The sequence below is a fragment of the Protopterus annectens genome, chromosome 14.part0, assembly GCF_019279795.1.
Source record: "Protopterus annectens isolate FY-2018-M chromosome 14.part0, PAN1.0, whole genome shotgun sequence".
Classification (NCBI taxonomy): Eukaryota; Metazoa; Chordata; order Ceratodontiformes; family Protopteridae; genus Protopterus; species Protopterus annectens.
Window position 1 is genome coordinate 337,784,814 of NC_056748.1, and position 19,518 is coordinate 337,804,331.

General features: G+C 37.8%; 1 protein-coding gene across 1 annotated transcript in view; it reads left to right on the forward strand.

Moving 5' to 3' along the window:
* Window positions 1–15,724, forward strand: part of PLPP4 (phospholipid phosphatase 4) — a 2,218,356-nt gene extending 2,202,632 nt beyond the window's left edge. Inside the window, exon 7 of the mRNA XM_044056071.1 lies at window positions 15,002–15,724. Within this exon, the coding sequence (XP_043912006.1) occupies window positions 15,002–15,201 (200 nt within the window). The 3' untranslated portion in view covers window positions 15,202–15,724. The remainder of the gene's footprint in view (window positions 1–15,001) is intronic.
* The last annotated feature ends 3,794 nt before the right edge of the window (window positions 15,725–19,518 follow it).

Genomic DNA, 19,518 nt, shown 5'->3' on the forward strand with positions numbered 1-19,518 from the left:
ATGTGAGGGACAGGGACTACTGTTCTTGGATCCATTTCTTTTTCCTAGACATGTCTGAAGACCATCAGAGGGATGGTCTCTCAAGTCACACAGCTGGCATCTCACAGGTAAAAGGAGAAAAAGTATTCACAAATCTACTGGAATTCTGTTCCTCTAAACATACAAAGCACTCCCTGCTACCCTTCTTTTAAAATAGAAAGAAAAGAATATCTTAAAAGCAACTGGCTCTGCCCCTGTAGCTCTCCTGGATAATTGACTCTGTCCTACTCTCTTTCACTTTTATACAGCTTGTGCTGTTCTTTCTTCATTGTATTAATGACTGTTTACTCTCCGTTAGATTTAAATTCTTTCTTTATTGAAACTCCACCCACTATAATGTCTCGTATACTGTCTAGTAGCTTGCTCTCTGTCAGCTTCAAATTATTACTCAGTCATCAAAGAATCTGGATTTTATATTCCACATTGTTCCTTATGTGCAATATTTTAACTAGCTTTACTGTGAAATGTTTATATAGGGTATTACTCAAATCTTAATATTGTAATTTCTGTACTATTTAATTGTATTGTATTTGGAGCTATTCTCCCCAAGTCTTCGATGAAAATGGGCTACCAGCCCAGTCGGACACTACCCGGTAAACAAATGTAAATAAATAAATAAACCATTTCAGTACATAAATCCTGATCACAAGAGCAAACAGGGAATCTGCATTGCTCTCCTGGGTATGGGCTTTCAACATCAATACTCAAACTATGACTATACACTGATTACTTACAGAGCTGTGTGTTTGACCTAGCACCTCCGGCCCCTTTCTCATCACACACTCTCATATGAATGTCAATGTCTTCCAGTGCCCCTTATCTACAGAATCTGAATTTTAAACAAAATATTATTTTTATAGACATACATACATGGAATACCAAGGGAATGATGAGAGAATTTGCCAGTTCTTCATAGACTGAGTTTTGGCAAGACAGTACTGCCACCACTTCAGACATGACTTACAGCACTGCCACCACTCCAGACATGACTTGGAGCCAACACACCAATTACCTTTGTCACTTTCGTTCAATGGTGAAATAAAATTCTAACAAAGGCAAAAAAAAAATGTGCAGAGCAGACTGGTCAATTAGAGGTGGATACTGGCAGTTTCACAATCCATAGTGTTAAATAATGAACTCTCTGCAGATAATAAATAATCCATAAATACACAGCAGCACAAGATCTTTAAAGTGAGTACATAGAAAATTATAAATGAAAACTTATGTGTTGGCTAAAAGCAAAGTGGACATTAATGATGAATATGTTAATTTCCTGCTGACTTTTCAAATTAAAAAAAAAATGATCTTACAAAAAATGAAGCCAAGACTGTGTTAATGCAAATTTAATATACAGAGGTGAAGATACTTGCATAAAGAATAAAAAATAATCAGTTGCACTGAAAGAATAATCAAAGAAAATCTCTAACAAAGTTAGATAAATACTCTAGCTGTCTCTAACTGAAAGATTACTGATCCCTTATCTGTGCTAATTTCTCAAATAGCATACAGACAAACAACACTCACAATGATATGGACATCAAGGTTCAATTTCTACACTGGTTTCAGCTGAAAAATATATATGTATTGGCTTTTTTCCCTGGAAGTTACCAGAGGGATGAGCTTAGTACTTCCTCACACATAGAAGAAATACTAATAGTATTTTACATACTAATGTTAAATCCTAATAGCCTTGATTTTGTCTTATGGCCTCCTGCAAATACGGTCAAGCAGCAAAGCCTTTCCTATGACACTGCATTCATTTCATCACATATTTAAATCATAAAGTTATGGCTTTCAACGATATTTTCTTCTACATTATATAAAATTCTATCATAAGACTTATTATAAATGCAATTTCCCAGTGCAGTTTTCTGTTACATGTTTTACATGGTTTAAATGTAGCTTACACTTGTGTTGCTGTCTAAATTAAATAAGAAGCAACAGAAAAATATAACATCGTAGTAGTTTTCTCTAATGAGGCTTCACAATTCTCCCTAGGAACCTCAAGCAAGTATTCTGGAGGCATCACCATCATCATCATTATCATCAACCCCCATTGTCTGCATGGGTTTGGGGTATTCTGTCAGTGTCAACTGTTGCAGTCTCTCTCTCTTCAATGTTACTCTCCTACCTTCTTCAACACTCATGCCTGACTCTCGCAGCTCTTTTGTCACTCAGTCCACCCACCTCTTTGCTGGATGCCTTTGGTTCCTCTTGTTTTTTTTCCTGTCTGCCCCAAATCATCTTCCCCAGATTGTCTTCTACTTTCCTGCACATGTGACTTTTTATGCAAATATAGCTACTTTGGCTTCTGCAGTTATGGCTTCATTTATTTGTCTGTTCCACAGTGTGCATCCTACCACTCATTTTAGGCACTTCATCTCCATCACCTCTAGCTTCCTCAACTGCTCTGCCTTTGCTACCCAGGTTTCTGTACCCCACAGTAGTACTGGTGACAACACTGATTTAGCTTCTTTGGCATCCTTCTGTCATAGACTACCCCTGACACTCTGTGTCAGTTGGCTGCAGCCCCTCTGATTCTTGTTTTGACATCCTCATTCAGACTTCCCTTCTCCTCAGCCACCCCTCCCAGATATTTGAAGTTGTTAACCTGCTCTGCTACTTCCCTTCTATCTCAGTTATCGGCTTAGTCTCATTTCCCTCATTTTATGCAATTACAACTGTCATACATGCACACCCTTTCATCCCGTGAGCTTTCTGTTTTGCATTCCATTCCCCTACCCTTTGCTGACATTCTTGCTCAGAGTTTGTCTGTAATGCCATGTCATCTGCTTACAGCAACTTTGTTGAGCTTTACCCTCCAGCAGAGGGGACTTGAGATATCCTACAAGAAATGGAGCTTGAGATGGTACACTATCCCATTCCATTTCAGGATAGATCATGTGCATTGACATTAGCAGTACCACGCCTGTGGTGCATAGTAGTGTTTTAGGACTGCTAAACTCCATCTCAGAAGCATTCCATTATACCACTTGCCCTATGTAACTACTTCAATGTTTTGTGGTATTTAACCATAATGAACATTCTGCCATACAGGTAGGGTTGTTTTTTTTTTTGATGATCCCAAACACTTCTTCTCTATGGCTGAATAAGATTTGTCTCTGGATTGATGTCTGTAACTCAAGTACATCATACAGTGCTCTTCTCCCTTTGAGTAAATCTGGCTATGTACAGCTCTGCTCCATGTTTGGGAGTGTCTACTTGCACAGTGAATTTTTGCATTTCGTTAGATCTGGAGAGTACAGTTGATTCACTCAAAGCCTCTATGAATGTCTCAAATGTATGCTCACAGGCTGGACTGTAGACAAACTTATCTGGTCTATTTCTGATAACGTCCATAAGCAGAGTGGCTATTATACTGTAGTGTGGGACAAACTTCTGCAGTACATACTGTCCATCTCAACTGCTTAAACATTGAATAGCTACAAATGGCTTCAACCATTTACAACCTTTGGCTTAATCTTACCACCACTCACTCTATGCACCAGTTATGATGTTTCTGCCATGCTCATCTGATACTTGGTGTTTTTGATATTCCTGCCCTTTTCAGTCTGCCCAGTTCCTTCCTGACATGTTGCATATGTTTAGCCCATGACTCACTGTAGATAGCAATGTCATCTAAATAAGTATAAAGGTCCATTCCCTGCACAGCATCCTTTTGTCCAATTATATGGACTCCTCCCGTCCTTGAGTATAACGAACCTCCTTGGCTTCCTTCCTCAAATCCTGTAAAATAGGACCTGAAAGGTGAGTCTGTCTAAACTCTTTCTTGGTGACCCTTACCTGCTATCCTCCCAAAGGACGTCTGTTAGCTTTTGCCAGTAGTATCTCAAATTCGGGCTGAATATTACCATCTACCTCTCCTCTTGAAGTAACCCCTTTCAAGGGACCCCCAGCATCTGTCAGATGCTATGACTGAGTTCCCTACCTGCTGTTACTGACCAGCTTCCCTCTGTAGTAGCCACATCAGCAGCCCTGGCTGAAGATGTGGGTCTGGCTGGATCTCCCTTTACTACCATCACCATGTGTTTTCTTATAAATCTGACTAAACATGACTGCAGTATGCAAGGTACTACATTGTCAGAGTAATTCCTTATTAGGACATCTGCAGAAATTTTCTGAGACATAGCTACCAGATTGCTGCCCTGCCCTCTTTCCAACCCATATAAACTCTGGTACCTGAAAAGGAGGTTTGCTACAAGTGTTCATGTGCTAGTAGCTCTCAACTTACTTGTCCACTACCACTTAGTAAAAACTACCACCAGCCCAGTCTTCTCTAATTACTTACCCCCTCTAAAACCTGACCCTATAAAACTGTATAGACCACCAGAACACTAACTGTAAACCTGAAACTCCCACCCAATTCCTAACCCATAACCTCACTGCCTTGCCTTAAAACTCCAGGCCTCTTATAAACCTACATTTCTGATCACTCCTTAACCCTAAATTTCTCCTCCTGCTCCCTACACATAAGACTCCTTTCCTGCTCCCTAACCCTAATACTCACTTCTCCTCCCTTACCCTAAATTTCCTCTCCCATTCCCTAAATCTAAAACTCCCCTGCCACTCCTTAACTCTAAAATTCCCATCCTTCTCCCTAATAGTAAATACCCTTCCCCACCCCCATGATTGCTACACTAACCTAACTCAAACTCACATAATGTATTCAGGTAAGGTGAGACAGCTGCTTGACAAACTGACATTCAAACTTGTTTGGGAGTGGCAGGAGCTACATGATGCACAAGTCTTTGGCTAACAGAGAGTGTCCTTCAAGCAGATGGGATTTGAGCACTTGGAGCAGAACCATGAAAAGGTGTCTTCTCAAGACCTAAACTGGATTGGATTGTCCTGCTAAGTTTTGCTCATTATTAGCCACAGCAGGCTTAGCAATGTTTATGACTGAAGCTCTGCTCCTTTTGGAAATTATCTCTTTTCTCTCCATCAATATGCAATGCAAACTTCTTTAGTAGTTTGGTATAGCTGCTGTTCCCAAGTAACCCACTATTCAAGGAAAGGGAGAGAACAATTCAAATGGCTCCATGGGAGAAACAAATACAGAGAACTATAAAGCAACAAAAAGTCTGTGAAACAGAGGCACTTGAAAGGAGAAACAATTTCAACTTGATGAATTTTTAGCTTCACTCAATGTTTATTAAATAAAAAACACTAAATAAATACCATCAGTAGTGTCTAAAAGTTGAAATTGTTTCTCCTTTCAAGTGCCTCTGCTTTGTGGAATTTTTGTTGTGGTAATAGTTGGGCACTTTCTTCTTTATGCAATTTAGAACTATAAAGCAGCTAAGTCAAAGAATATCTCTACTAGAAGAACATGAAAAAGTGACTAGATGATCCAAAACTCTTAGAAAGATAGATGCAATAAAAGCAACTCTCAGCATCAACACAGAACAGAATTTATCTTACGCTGTCTCCAATAATATATTAAAGATGTCAACACCAGCACAACAACTAGAAAGTGTATAGAAACATAAAAAGGAAATGTGCAAATAAGCAATTTATTGATGACCCAGAAAGTTTTATAGAGAATTGGGAATTAAGATAGCAACAGTAACACCAACTGAAATAAAAAAGCAATAAATACACTATGGGTATTTATGAAATCCCTGTCAACATAACAAAGATGCCAAATAGAAGAGTTAAAAGAAGAAGTAAGAAATGCTAATATAGAGGAATTAAAATTAAATAAAGTAACAGCTAACAAAACTGAGGCAGACTCCTAAATGGGAAACCTCAGGTCTATATGCAGCGCCCAACATCTGGCTGAAGGTATTAATATTTTTGCACAATGATTTAGCCCTGAGTAAAAATTATTTATATGCATATCCCAAAAGGACACTAAGCTGGATAACAACAGGAAGAAACATATACCTCCCTAAAAGCAAACTTGAAAGCCATCCAGAGAACCGTAGATCAATATCATGCCTTCCAACAACATATGAATTATGCATTGGAATAGATAGAGACAGAGTTTATACTCACTCAGAAAGGAGTCATTGCAATATATAATAGAAATGTCATAAAACAAAATCATATGGAGCAAATTATAATATATTATTAAATAAAGCCTTAGTAGGGGCAGAATCTAAGTATGACATGGATAGATTACAAAAATGATGACAGCATTGCATTTTCATGGGTTATGGAATGCTGACAGTGCACTGTTCTTATGTATAAAACATACCCTACATTGATAAATTACATTGCTCACTATGAAACAGCATCAAACCACTTTACAGCAGAGGCATGATAAACTGTGGTTAGCATACCACAGATAAAAATACAAAGAGGGATATTTCATGACAATTCTTTGTCAGGCCTGCTGTTTTGCTTTGCCCTTAACCCATTAAGCTGTTGACGTATCAGACTGCTTTGTGGTTACAGTTCAACATCCAGAAAACAACCTTGCCCAAATTACATCCTATTTACTTTTATGTGGATGATTTAAAACTGCATAGTTCATCAGATGAGTATCTGGCAACAGAACTACGAATGGCTAACCCTTTCTCAGATGATATAAGAATGACATCTGGTTTTGATAAATGTGTAAAAGTAAGATTTTTAGCAGGAAATTTGAAGCATCAAGAAAAAAAATTCATCCAAGAGAAGAATGCAATAAAAAATTGAGCTTGAAAAAGAGGGAGTGTATAAATATTTGATAAATGATGAAGGATCAGCAATACAGCATGAACAATGACAACTGTTGTATCTTTCGGCTTTTCCCGGTCAGGGGTCGCCACAGTTGAACTCCGGTCCGCTAATGATTGGCAGTAGATTTTTATGTACCGACGTGCCAGGCCTGACGCACAACCTTCAACGAAGGTATGCCCATTCACGCATGTCTCCACACAGAAGACGCTTTAGCTGAGAATCGAACAGGACAACGTCTTACTGTGAGGCAACAACGCTACCGCAGCACCACCACCACAGCCTCAAACCTCAGTAAAAAAATATTTTTGAAGAATAAAAGTAATATTGAAAACTGCCTTTGCATCTAGGAATAAAGCTTAAGGTATTAATCAGGTTATTCTGACTATTCAGCTTTACAACTTTTGCCTGATTTACTGTCACCAAAAAGTGATGGATCAGTTTGACCAAAAAAAAAAACTGTGTCATGCTAATCAAATGATAAGTAAAAACCTTTGCAAGGCTCAGTTATATATCTACAAGTCTAAAGAATGTTTGGGCTTCCATGAATATGTATAGGTTTCCAGTCATGTGACTGCATAAATATTTGCTGGCATCATCAGATCCAGCTATAGTAAAAGTTCGTAACCATGAAATAAATAAGAAGTCTAATGTAATATCTCTGTCCAGATTAGCAGAAGAATTTCAGAGAGAAGTAAGAATAGAAATAAAACCAGAGGTGGACAAAAGAAGGGGGCAACAGAAAGTGCCAAAAACAATGAAAGAATATGAAGCATGTAAAGAAACAAAAACTGAAAAACTCACAGTAAAAGTGGCAAATATAGAGAGCTAGTGGAAAAACTACATATTAATCAAGATTTGACACACCGATGTGAAAAAGAGGTGAATTTAAACCAAAAGATGAAAAGTTAATGGGAGCTCAAAATAGCAGTGTCTGTATGTATGTCTATAGTAACATGGGGCATACATACAAATAAAGGTTCTATGGTACAGAACTAGAAACAGTTGCATATATTGTTGCTAGTTGTGATATACTCATGGCTGAGGGTATGTACAGGAAAAGACACAGTAATGTGGAAAGGCTGTAACATTATAACTTACAGGTAGCTACACTGGCAAAATGAAAGACAAAAAATTAGTTAGAATGACATACTCATAATATGGGATCACTCAATGGCAACAATAAATAAAAAAGAAGCAAGAAAACTAGATATAATAATAATAATAATAATAATAATAATAATAAAAGAAGAAAATAGACAAAAGTGGCACTAATCATAAAAGTAGCTACACCTAGTAAATACTGCATCCTGTATACTGTGAGACAAAAATTTATAAAATACCAAGAAATATATGTATGTAGAAGCCAAAAGAAAGTGGAATAAAGCCACCCAGATAGTTCCAACAGTAATAGGAGCAACAGAGATATAATAAGAAATAATTTAAAAGAATATTTAAATATGTTGCTAATATAGGTACCCCTAAATGGAACATAATTAAACTGCATCCAACCCTACTGCTTAGTAGCTATATCTTTATCTGTATGTGTTTGTGTGTGTACTTGTGCATGTAGATATATCATTTCTTATGGTTGAGACCATAAGACCCGCGGTGATGGTGCTGCGGTAGCGTTGTCGCCTCACAGTAAGACGCTGTCCGGTTCGATTCTCAGCTAGAGCGTCTTCTGCGTGGAGACATGCGTGAATGGGCGTACCTTCATTGAAGGTTGTGCGTCAGGCCTGGCAACCCATTATGTAAAAATCAACTGCCAATCATTAGCGGACCGGAGATCCGCTGTGGCGACCCCCTAACCGGGAAAAGCCGAAAGACACAAACAAATGCACCCCTGCACCCCCACCTCCCTACTAATTAAATTTACCAACCCAGAGATCACACTACAGTGAGGAAAATGGTAAATATACCATTCCTTGCTGTACACAATCTCCATTTAAATGGTTCGAACTTTCACAAGTTCAATCTTATGGTCTTGAGCATAAGAAATTTAAACTTCTGAAAGTTTGAAATTTACAAATAGACCCATATATATATATATATATATATATATATATATATATATATATATATATATACGGATCTACTTCAGTAGATCAAGAACTTTTACAAGTTCGAACCATATATGGCCGAGACCATATGTTCGAACTCGTAAAAGTTTGAACACTGAAATAAAAACACATAAAACAAAAAAAACACAAAACTAAACATCTCTAGCAGAGGGTCTATGCCCTCCTGCACCCCCCACACCCCCCTTACATAAATATACCAACTCCGAGATCGCACTACATTGCGGAAATGGGAAATCTTCCCTTTCGCTCTGTACGGAGATGTCCATTCAGTCCGATCGAACTTTTACAAGTTCAAACATATGGTCTCTGCCATATGTGGTTCGAACTTGTAAATGTTCGATCGACTGAAGGGGACCCATATATATATATGTATATATATATATATATATATATATATATATATATATATATATATATATATATATATATATATCCAAGATTGTTGAACTTCTGAGTGAATATTCTGAGTTACCACAACCTTAGACCAGGTATATATTTCCCTGTATGCACTTCTAGTATTTCTGTCCCAAGGATGACTGTTTTTGTCCTTGCTGTTTATCTGCTCCCATTTAACAATGAAATGCAGACAGTACACCCCAACAGTAATTCAAAGGCACACTTATTTGCTGTACTAGCATACTGACACTCAAATAAACAGAACTACATGCACATACAAAGAAATCTGTCCACAGACCAACACACACACACACACACACACACACACACAGTCAGCTTAAGAATTTTTCCTTGCTGCCACAGTAACAGCCCACCTTTTCTAGCCACATGACCCCATATCACCCATACTTTATTATTCTCACTACAGTGCCATTCTAATTCAGAGAAACAGCATGACAACAAACATTAAAAAAGAACTATCTTGCTCCTTTTTGTAGTTGTTTGTTTACTTATTTATTTAATCAGTGTTGGTTACCAGGACAGAGCACTGATCAAATGCATGCCTAGTAACAACAATAAAATAAAATTAAAGGTATAACTAAATTATACAGTATAGTGATTATAACATAACATAGATGTACAAAACAATAAATATACACATATTTAGAAGAAGGTTTGAAAAAACGGAGGCTCAAGTGTATACAATGCATAGAATAGGTATTATAGGCGAGTGAAATGTAGTCCAGCCAACAGAATGGGCATAGTATATACAAGTATAGAAGGACATCTTAGTAGTGAAGAGTTGACATTGTAAAATACTGAGTGTTACAACAGTACAGCTGACAATAGAAGAAGCTGATATTAGATACATAATAGGGAATGGATTGGACAGATGAAGAATCAGTGGGTATGAGTTTATATGTTGGAGAGTTTAGGAGATTAAGCAGGCAAGGTGTTCTGGGATGAATGTAATATTGAAACCATGGGAGTCAGGTGGCATGGACTGTCTTTGGACATGTGCACAGACATTGTTCAGTTAGGGATTGTTGAAACTGATGTCTGAACTGTTTGCAGTCTTTGATTTCAGTAATATCAGGTGGCGGCTACTGCCACAGTTTAGCAGCAAGAACAAAGAAGCTGTGGTCCACAGAATGAAGTTTAGTGGATGGAGTTATAAGATTAGGGCCATTAGTGGATTGGCTACTTATGTTGTAGTGGGGAATGGATGCAGTTAGTCATTATAGTTGGAGGCTGAATCTGTGTAGGAGTTTAAATAGAAGGGAAATGAGAAGGAAGCTGGCAGTGCTTTGAATGGCTAGCCAGGTAGCCAGTTTGCCTTTACCAAAGTATTGCAGTGATGTTCATGCAGACCAGAGTTGATAATGAAATGTACTTTTGTTAGAAACTATTGTAAGGTGGTGATGTTTTGTAAGGCACTGGTGAAGAGAGGTAGGCTACATTCAGGAGTGCAAGCAGGGCACCTTCCTAAGGCAGGTCAAGACGTTTATAAGAAGAAATTATATATCTTTTTGACCCAGAATAGGAGGTAGTTGACCTTGGATCTCACTTCTGAATATAATACTAGATATTAAGGGACTGGTCATGCCAAATACCAAGGTATCTGAATGATGTGGTGGATGCAATTAGGTTGTTGTCTTTTATCGACAGGGCTAGTGACTTTAGTGGGTGTTTTCCTTGTGCCAAACAGCATGAACTTGATTTGTTTAGGGTTCAAAAGGTGTTTATTAAAGCAAAGACAACTGTTTAGTTATAGAAGATCGACTTAACATGGATTTTGGTAGATGTTATGCAGAGGGCTGGATCTAGAGATAACCACGTCATCAGCATAAAGGAGGAGTTGTAAATGAAGGAGGTCAAGAGGGAGTTTGTAAACATGAGGAATAGTATTAGTTCAAGAGCTGATCCCTGAGGACCTCTGAAATAGTGAAGGCTGGGTTTGATAAGGCAGAACCAATTGTAACTGTGAAAGTTCAGTTGGTTAGGAATTCTTTAAACCATTGGGTAGATTCAGAGCTTACACCGATGTCTTGTATGTGAGATAATAAGATGGTGTGGTCAGCCAGGTTAAAGGCCTGGGTAAGGTCAATGAATACTGCACTAGTGAAGTTATCTTTATCCATGTTAGTCAAGGTATCATCCGTAAAAATCCACAGAATAGTCTTGGTATTTCCACCTGCCCAAATGCCATGAGGCTTCTAAGAAAATAAGTGGTATTTGTCAAAGTAAGTGGCAAGTTGCTTTTAAGTGATTTTTTAAAGAATTTACCAAGGGTAGGAAGTATTGAGACTGGATAGAATTGGTAGGCTGTGGTGGGTTTTGTGATCATTTGGTACTGGTCTAATAAAGGCTGATTTCCAGTTTAAGGGCATTTTATTAGGGGTTCCTATTAGTAGGACGAAAACGTATTTTGTCGAATGAGTTTTTGTTGACACATGTAGAGTGAACAGGCAAAACAGCAAAGTGGCTGTTCAGTGAATTCTTTCCCTGGGAAAGAAGTCGCTTGACTGCTTTGTTGTTTTGCCATGTTCTGAAGTGTAGTGTGGTCCCTTGTTCGGTATAGCTCCTGAGCGTGATTGTGCAACAGTTACTGACCTTAGGGTTAGGGTACGGGTTAAGGTAAGTGCATATGTATGAAAGTGTTTACTGTTTTTTATCTTGTGTTAGATATATGGTTGAGTTACATGTGTATGTGTTTTCAGCTGTTTACTTTTGTTTTGGGGGGGTAGAATTAGGTTTAAGGTAAGTGTGTATGTGTTTGAAACTGTTAATGTAAATGTATGAGAGTTACTGACCTTAGGGTTAGGATGCGGGTTAAGGTAAGTGAATATGGTTTAAAATGTTTACTGTTTTTTTTTTTCGTTAAATGTATGGTTGGGTTATGTGCATATGTGTATTTAGTTGTTTACTGATTTTTGGGGGAGTATAATTAGGGTTAGGGTATGCGTGTATGTGTTTGGAAGTGCTTAATGTTTTTTTTTGGGGGGGGGGGTTGGAACAGCAATTTCTTTCCCTAGGAAAGAAATCACTGTTCTCTGGTTTTGAAATTTTCAGCTTTCACTGAAAATGTGTTGATGAAACGTCGTTCCCTGTTTTTAGCGTTCGATGTTTCAGTATAGACCCGTTATTGGTTGGGAGGCTAAGGTTGTTGATATGTTTCAGTGGGGCAACTGTGAAATCTCTACACTGGTAAAGAAACCAATGGCAGAGGTTATCAGAACAAGAGGGAGAGTCTGAGGCCAAGAGAGGAGAACTCTGTAAGTGGATTTCTACCAGAAATATTATTTACCTCATGACAGAACTCTTTGGGGTAGTGAAGGAGTGTGATTTGGTTTGATTTGAGATATTTAGCTTTATGCCTGTGTGCGATTTGTTTACTAATGTTCTGTAACTTAGTGCACTGATCTCTTGAGTTAGGAGCAGGGTCATTTTTTCCAGAATTTCCAAGATTCAAAGCATAAATGTATTAGAATTTTCAACTGTTTTGAGAACCAGTCTTGTTATGGTTAAATAACTTTGAGATTATGAGAAAGTGTGTACTTTAAAGGTCTGTTAAAAGCTTTGAGAATAAATTGGCAGCAGAATTTGGGCTGATGAGTTTGACAATAAAAGACCAGTTTATTGTTGCAAGATGGGCTTCCATTATAGTTATTTTTGGGGGAGTTTTTGGTCCACGGGAGATAAGTCTAAGGAACTATTTTAGCTTCTGTATGTGAAATGTTAAAGAATAGTGGTCACCAAAAAAGGGTGAGTTATGATACTGGAAATAATGCTAGGTTGGGAGATAATTATGAAGACAAGAAATGAGTGGTGGTTAGATTTAAAACTGGGTCTGGTAGAAATAGTCATCATTTTAAGGATAAGAGGCTGGCAAGGTGCACTGAAATGTCAAGGTGTACTTGGCCTAAGAAATTTTTGTCCCCAACGATTATTATATGTTATTTTGTGGGACGTTGGTCAGGATGTTATTAATCAGAGCTGTAAGTTTTGCAGTAGAGGCAAGGGGATGTAGATACAATGTAAAGATGATGGTAGCCCTTAATTGATAGTTTAGTAAGAATCTAGTTAGTTTTGCGATCATTGATGGGCTGGCTTCTGCTAATACAGACAGGCTGAGAGATGATCCTTGAAGTGGCATAATACTACCTCCAGTAAGAAGAGCAAGATGTGATTCAGTGTCATAATTGTAGTCTTTGAAGAAATGGCTTAAGTCGTGGTCACCATTTTTTAGCCAAGATTCTGTAATGGCAAGTATTGATTGACTGATTGATTGATTGACTGATCTGTATTTGTTTTCTGGGGGTACAGCACTGATGTACATGGACCTTTTAGACTCAGCCCAGGAGCAGTGTCTAGTTACATGACTTGCTCCACACAGTTAGGCAGTGAGGATTGTGGGAATCAGACTTTATGCCACTAGACCACAGTAAACAGCTTTTTAACCCTCTGAGCCAACTGCCAGAGCAAGTAGACAAGGAACTTTTTTTTAGAAAGAAAAACACTTTTTTGCCAAGCTTTGCATGTAGCTAGAAAAACAGCCTAACCCTGTAGACATACTAGCCAGTGCTGTAGTTGTGCAGGATGCAGACCAATGACAATCTATTCTATAGCCTGAGGACCTCAAAACTCACCTGAAACCTCAAGTTAAAAAAATGAACAGTGCTTTCACTTTTCCATGTGAGGCTGACTATATTTATGTATTTTAATTTATGTTGCTCTTTCTATAAACATATTTAAAAAGATGAACATGGTTGTAGTCCTGTATTATGAGGGATCTATATTAGAAGACCGAATGTTTAGGTGATCGAACACCTAAACATCGATCTTCTAATATTGAAAGCAAAAATGGCGAACAGCTGATTTAACGCAGGTAAAGATTTCCCTTGGCTGTTTGCTGGGGTTTGCTATTTCCCTACTGTTGAGCAATCTCAGAGTTGATATTTAGTTAGGGGGGCAAAGCCCCCCACTTAATTTAGATGTAAAGTAATGTTTTTCGTGTTGTGGCCGAGGGGCGTGTTTCCCTGGGATGTTCAACATTGTGCAGTTCGATATTAGAAGATCGATATTTAGGCATTCGATCACCTAAAAAGTCGGTCTTCTAATATAGACCCATTATGAGTGGAACAAAGCAAATGCCACAGGTACAGTGTATCAAGCAAGTATCTCCAATAAAGTGTTTAAGGGTAACAGGACATCTGCTTGAAGAACTGCTCCTATACAACAACCTTTTTAAAAAATATGAACTACCTCTGTAAACATCTGGGTGTGTAATAGTAACAATCACCTGGCCAGGAATGGAGCTGGTTTACCCACTCCATATTATATTTATCATGACAGCTGTGTGTAGGTCCACCTTTGCCAGCCACTAGTTAGAATTGACTACTGCTATATTAATCAACACCTGTATGTTCTGAGAGCATCTGGAACCACCTCATGCCTCATAGTCCATTTAGAGTAAAATATAACCCTCAATAAACGTGTACCATATCACAGGCTATTGTTGATGTGAAATGTCTATGTTCACAGACAGCACAGGTTATGAGAGTAGAGATGAAAAACTGCCCAACAGCACATGCAGAACAGTTGTAACAAAAAAGTGGATTTTTCTTTTATTGGCATATTGTTATGTTTTGCCAGACTGTGTGCATTTGTAGAATGCATGAATATTTTTAATATAACTGATATGTGAAGAAAATTATTTTATTTAATTCTGTAGAGAAACATTAAAATAATCCATCAGAATATTTTCTGCTTACTGTTCTATTGTATTTGTCTTGCAGATTCTTTTGTTGGCGGAGTGGTTGGTTTCATATTTGCTTACTTTTGCTACAGACAGCATTACCCTCCCCTTGCAAGCATAGTCTGTCATAAGTCCTATGCCAGCCTGTTACATCAGACCTTGTCAAAAGAAGACGAGAGGCCAGCTGTGGAGAATGCTACTAGCCTTCCTTTAGAAGGATTAACGGAAGGACCTGTATGACCAAAGCAATTCAAGAACTGACTTTCACCCTTCTAACATTCCATGAAATGGATAGTGTAACATATTTTAGGCTTGTTACTTTTTGATCTAAACTTTTTTGAACAACAGTAATCCTTGGCTAAGGAGATTCAATTGTCAACTTTGATACTTAAGCTTGTAATAATATATTCAAGATCTTTGCTTATCATACTTGAAACATTTGTAGACCAACAATAGCATATTCTGCCACAATTTATGATTTTTGTAACATATGTAACTGTAAGCACCAAGATCTAGCCTGATCATCCATGTGACAAAAGTAATGAAAATGTTTTTATCATTTTTTTTATTTTATTTAATTTCAGTTTTGGTTTATTTAAGAGATGGTATGTAATTTACTAAAATTATCCCTAGCTTAAATATAAATTTTATATGACCACTGACAGGAAGAGCAACTTCTGTTTAATTATGTAGTTGCTTTTCATATTTCTTTTTGATGAAACTGCACGTAACACTATGGAAATAAATTTACATTGTTACAATATGCAATAATCCATGTTCTTTTGAAGCAAACATCATATTCTGATTCTCTGAAAGGATGACAACAGATATGTATCATCCGGATTTATATTCATTTTACCACAGAGTACAGCATCAACCAATCTGCATCCATTCTGAAGCATGAATAGCGGCGGTTATGACTGAAATCAGATGTACTATATAATGAAAAGCCCCTGACTTCGGATAATGTTTACAGTATTGTGACATTTAGATTCCCTAGTAGTACCTCTATAAAATGTTCTATTTATTTATTTGTTATTCCATTAACATTTCAAAGTTTCTTCCTAATTCCATACAGCTGCCTTTAGCATATAATAATGACCTGTTCAAAACAGAATATCATTTGCATTTTAATAACTTCTGGGAGACATGAGGTCATGCATTTCTTAATGAATTATTCTCTCTGATGACTTATGCATCATAAAGGCAGTTAAATGCCAAGTAATTCTCCTTGAAATTGAAGAAATCATCTTCAAAATAGACAAGTAACTTCACCATTAGATTTCAGTTTTTATTTTAAAAGTAACCATGGAAAGGCATAATCAGAAATATTTCATTTTTATACTCTCAGTTTAGTGATGTATTTTTGATACAATACCACTATAATTATTTATGTATTTTTATATCTGAATGTTTTTGAATAAGTCATATTATGCAGTTTCATTTTTATATTTTTAAGTGTATACATTTATTTTATTGGTGGTGTAAAACACTCCAAGGCCACCATTTAAAAAAAGATGTCATTGGCTAAGTTATTCATTTCCTGAAATTATTTTATCATTTGCAGGAATTTCTTTCTTTCTTTCTAATATTACATAGTAGACAAGCAGGGCTACAAAATTTGACTTCAGATATTTCACAAGGAAAAACTGAAAAGCAATGCATCTACCACTGAAGAAAATGTAAGGAACTGAATGTACTTTTTTATATGTTTCAAGAATGGAACATATCATTCAGCTATATATGGCTATACCTATCCTGTTAAAAGTCTTAAAATGCCAGGCCTTTTTTATCTTTTTCCAACCTCTGTCAAATCTTCCTCACCAAATTGTCTTCTGTTTTCCTGCATGAGACCGCACCACCATAATCTGTTTTCTTTGACCTTTTCTGCAACTGGGTCTACATTGTCTTCTGCTCTGATGTCCTTATTTCTTCATCTTTCCCATGCAGTGCTTCCTAGCACTTAGGCACTATCCCCATCACAGCTTTCACAACTGCTCTGGTTTCACTGCCTAGGTCTCTGTGCCATTCAGAGGCACTGTTTGCACCATTGGTTTTTGCACCTTATTTTTCAGCTTCTTTGACATTCTTTTGTCACGCAGTACCATTAAAACTTTATCACAATTGGCTGGAACACCTCTAATTCCATCTTTGACCTCCTGGTTCAGAATTTTCTTCTCCTGAACTAGCCTTTCAAGTTATCTGAATCTGTTAACCTGAGCCACTGTTTTCCATTATATCTCAGTTTTTCAGATTCTTCTGATTTCTCCCATTTGCTGTTATGACAGCTGTCTTGTCTGTACTCAGTTTCATCTCTTGTACCTTCACTTTTGCATTCCAGATCCTGTCATTTGCTAAAGTTCCAGTTCAGAATCTATATATTGTGCCCCATTGTCTGTATACAGCAGCTTTTTTGATCTGGCCCCATCCAACCTGTTTGCTAATGTAGTCCATCACTAGTATGAACAGCAGTGCGGTCAGAGATGAACCTTGGTGCGCACCTACTCCCACTGGGAACCAATCTTTGAGTCTGAATTTTGTTCCTGCTTGTGTCATCAGGTCCTTGTACACAGCCTGGTTAAATGTTAGCAATGTTTTTAAGCTTTTGAACCATCAAAGAACCAAATCTTCTTACATGTGACTTTATCATATGCTTTCTCTATGAATCTTAGATGGACTTTCATGATCAGAAGCTTATATCTATTTTACTGCAAACACTGGGTTGGTTCTGCCTCATCTGAGCTGAATCTGAACTGCTCATCTCACATCTTACTTTCTACCACTCTGGGTATTTATCATTCAGGCTTTTATGTAGGATGGCAGCAGTGTGACACCTCAGTCCTGCTCACAGTTGCGAATGCCCTCTTTGCACTTCTGCACTAGCATTAGAATGTTTATTCTCCAGGCATCTGGGATGCACCTTTCACTCCATACCATGGTCAGCACCCTTAAGGGCATTTCTCCCCCTAATTCACTCAACATCTTGCTTTCACCTACTATCACTTCATTCAAGCTTGCTGGTTTCCCCAACTTCATTTTCCTTAGTGTTGTTCCTACTTCTTCTAGGGGATTTCTTCTTCCTGTTTCATCATAGTCTGTTCATGGGGCAAGACATTTTCTGTAAGGTGTTCCTTTATTACGGAGCTGCTTAAAGTAGTTCTTTCATCTGGCTATGATGTCCTCAAGACCATTGAGCAGGTTTGTTGCTGGCATCCCTTATGGATTTTTTTCTATCTCTCTGACTTTGCCTTTGTCTTGCAACCTGGTAGAATTTCTTTGTACTATATGCTTGCTCATTTTCTTGAAGCTTGTAGTTTCTTTGATGCCTTGTTCTTTGATAGATTGCTCTCTCTGCATCTTCTTACCCTGGTCCATTATTTCTATCTCTTAGCCTTCCTACACTCCTTTTTTTTTCTTTTGATGACTTGGTGAACTTTTGCATTCTACTACCGACTTTCTTTATATACATTACTTCAATATTTGTCATGGCTGCATATCTGTTCTATAGTCTTTATACATGTCATTTTCAGATTCTGCCAGTCTTCTTCAGCTGCAGCAATTTTCCTTTAGTTCTTGAGGTGATACAGTCCGGAGTATCTCCATGAACTCATGTACTTTCACTTTGTCACCTTCCATATCTTCAACTTGGTTTCTGTTGACCTTAAAGCCTTCTTTGCCAAAAGAAAATTGGAGCACCTCAGGTGTGTGTGTGTGTGTGTGTGTGTGTGTGTGTGTGTGTGTGTGTGTGTGTGTGTGTGTGTGTGTGTGTGTGTCTGTGTCTTAGGTAGTCAGTTAACAGTTGTACTGGAGATGAATTTGCAATCCCTGATTCTACCTTAATGCCCTTTTCTCAATAAGAAGAGATCTACCTAACGTGCGTTCTGATCACTCTGGTTTGAGATCTTGTTAGAAAGGTGACTGACCATACACCCCACAGTTTAATATAGACATCCAGTTAGGTGCATAAACCTGCTACCTCCTCCTGCATTCGCATTCTAACAATGAGCATAGAACAGAACGTTAGCCTAGCTGATCATTTATGCAATAAATAATCACATGCGAATGAGCAGCTCATGAACACTGGGTCATGTACATAATTTTATAGTATTACCAGAAGAGCAGAGGGTTAATACGCAGTGTAACTGCAGCACCAGGTTATGTTATGTTATTCTGGCAGTACTGCCCAGTTTGAATAGCAAACCAGACAAGGATAGATGGCAGCTGTCATGCCACATTGTTAGTGTCAAGAAAGTTTCTACACTGTCCAGCATACAGCGTGCTCCCCACATCTATGACCCACTGATTTCCTGCACCTCTAGAAGTCAGATTCACACCTGGACTATCAGGAAGTTTTGATCTATAAAAGGATGCTATCCCTGCTATTGTGCCCAGAAAGTGTGCATGTGATTATTGGAAGAATACCTGTTTGTGCAAGACATCCACTTTTTTTATCACAGATCTAGCATATACCACACTTTAAATAACAATCATCCAATTTTTATACTGCACAAGATGCAAGGCTGCTCATGCATTTAGGAATCCTGGACTATTTAGTCT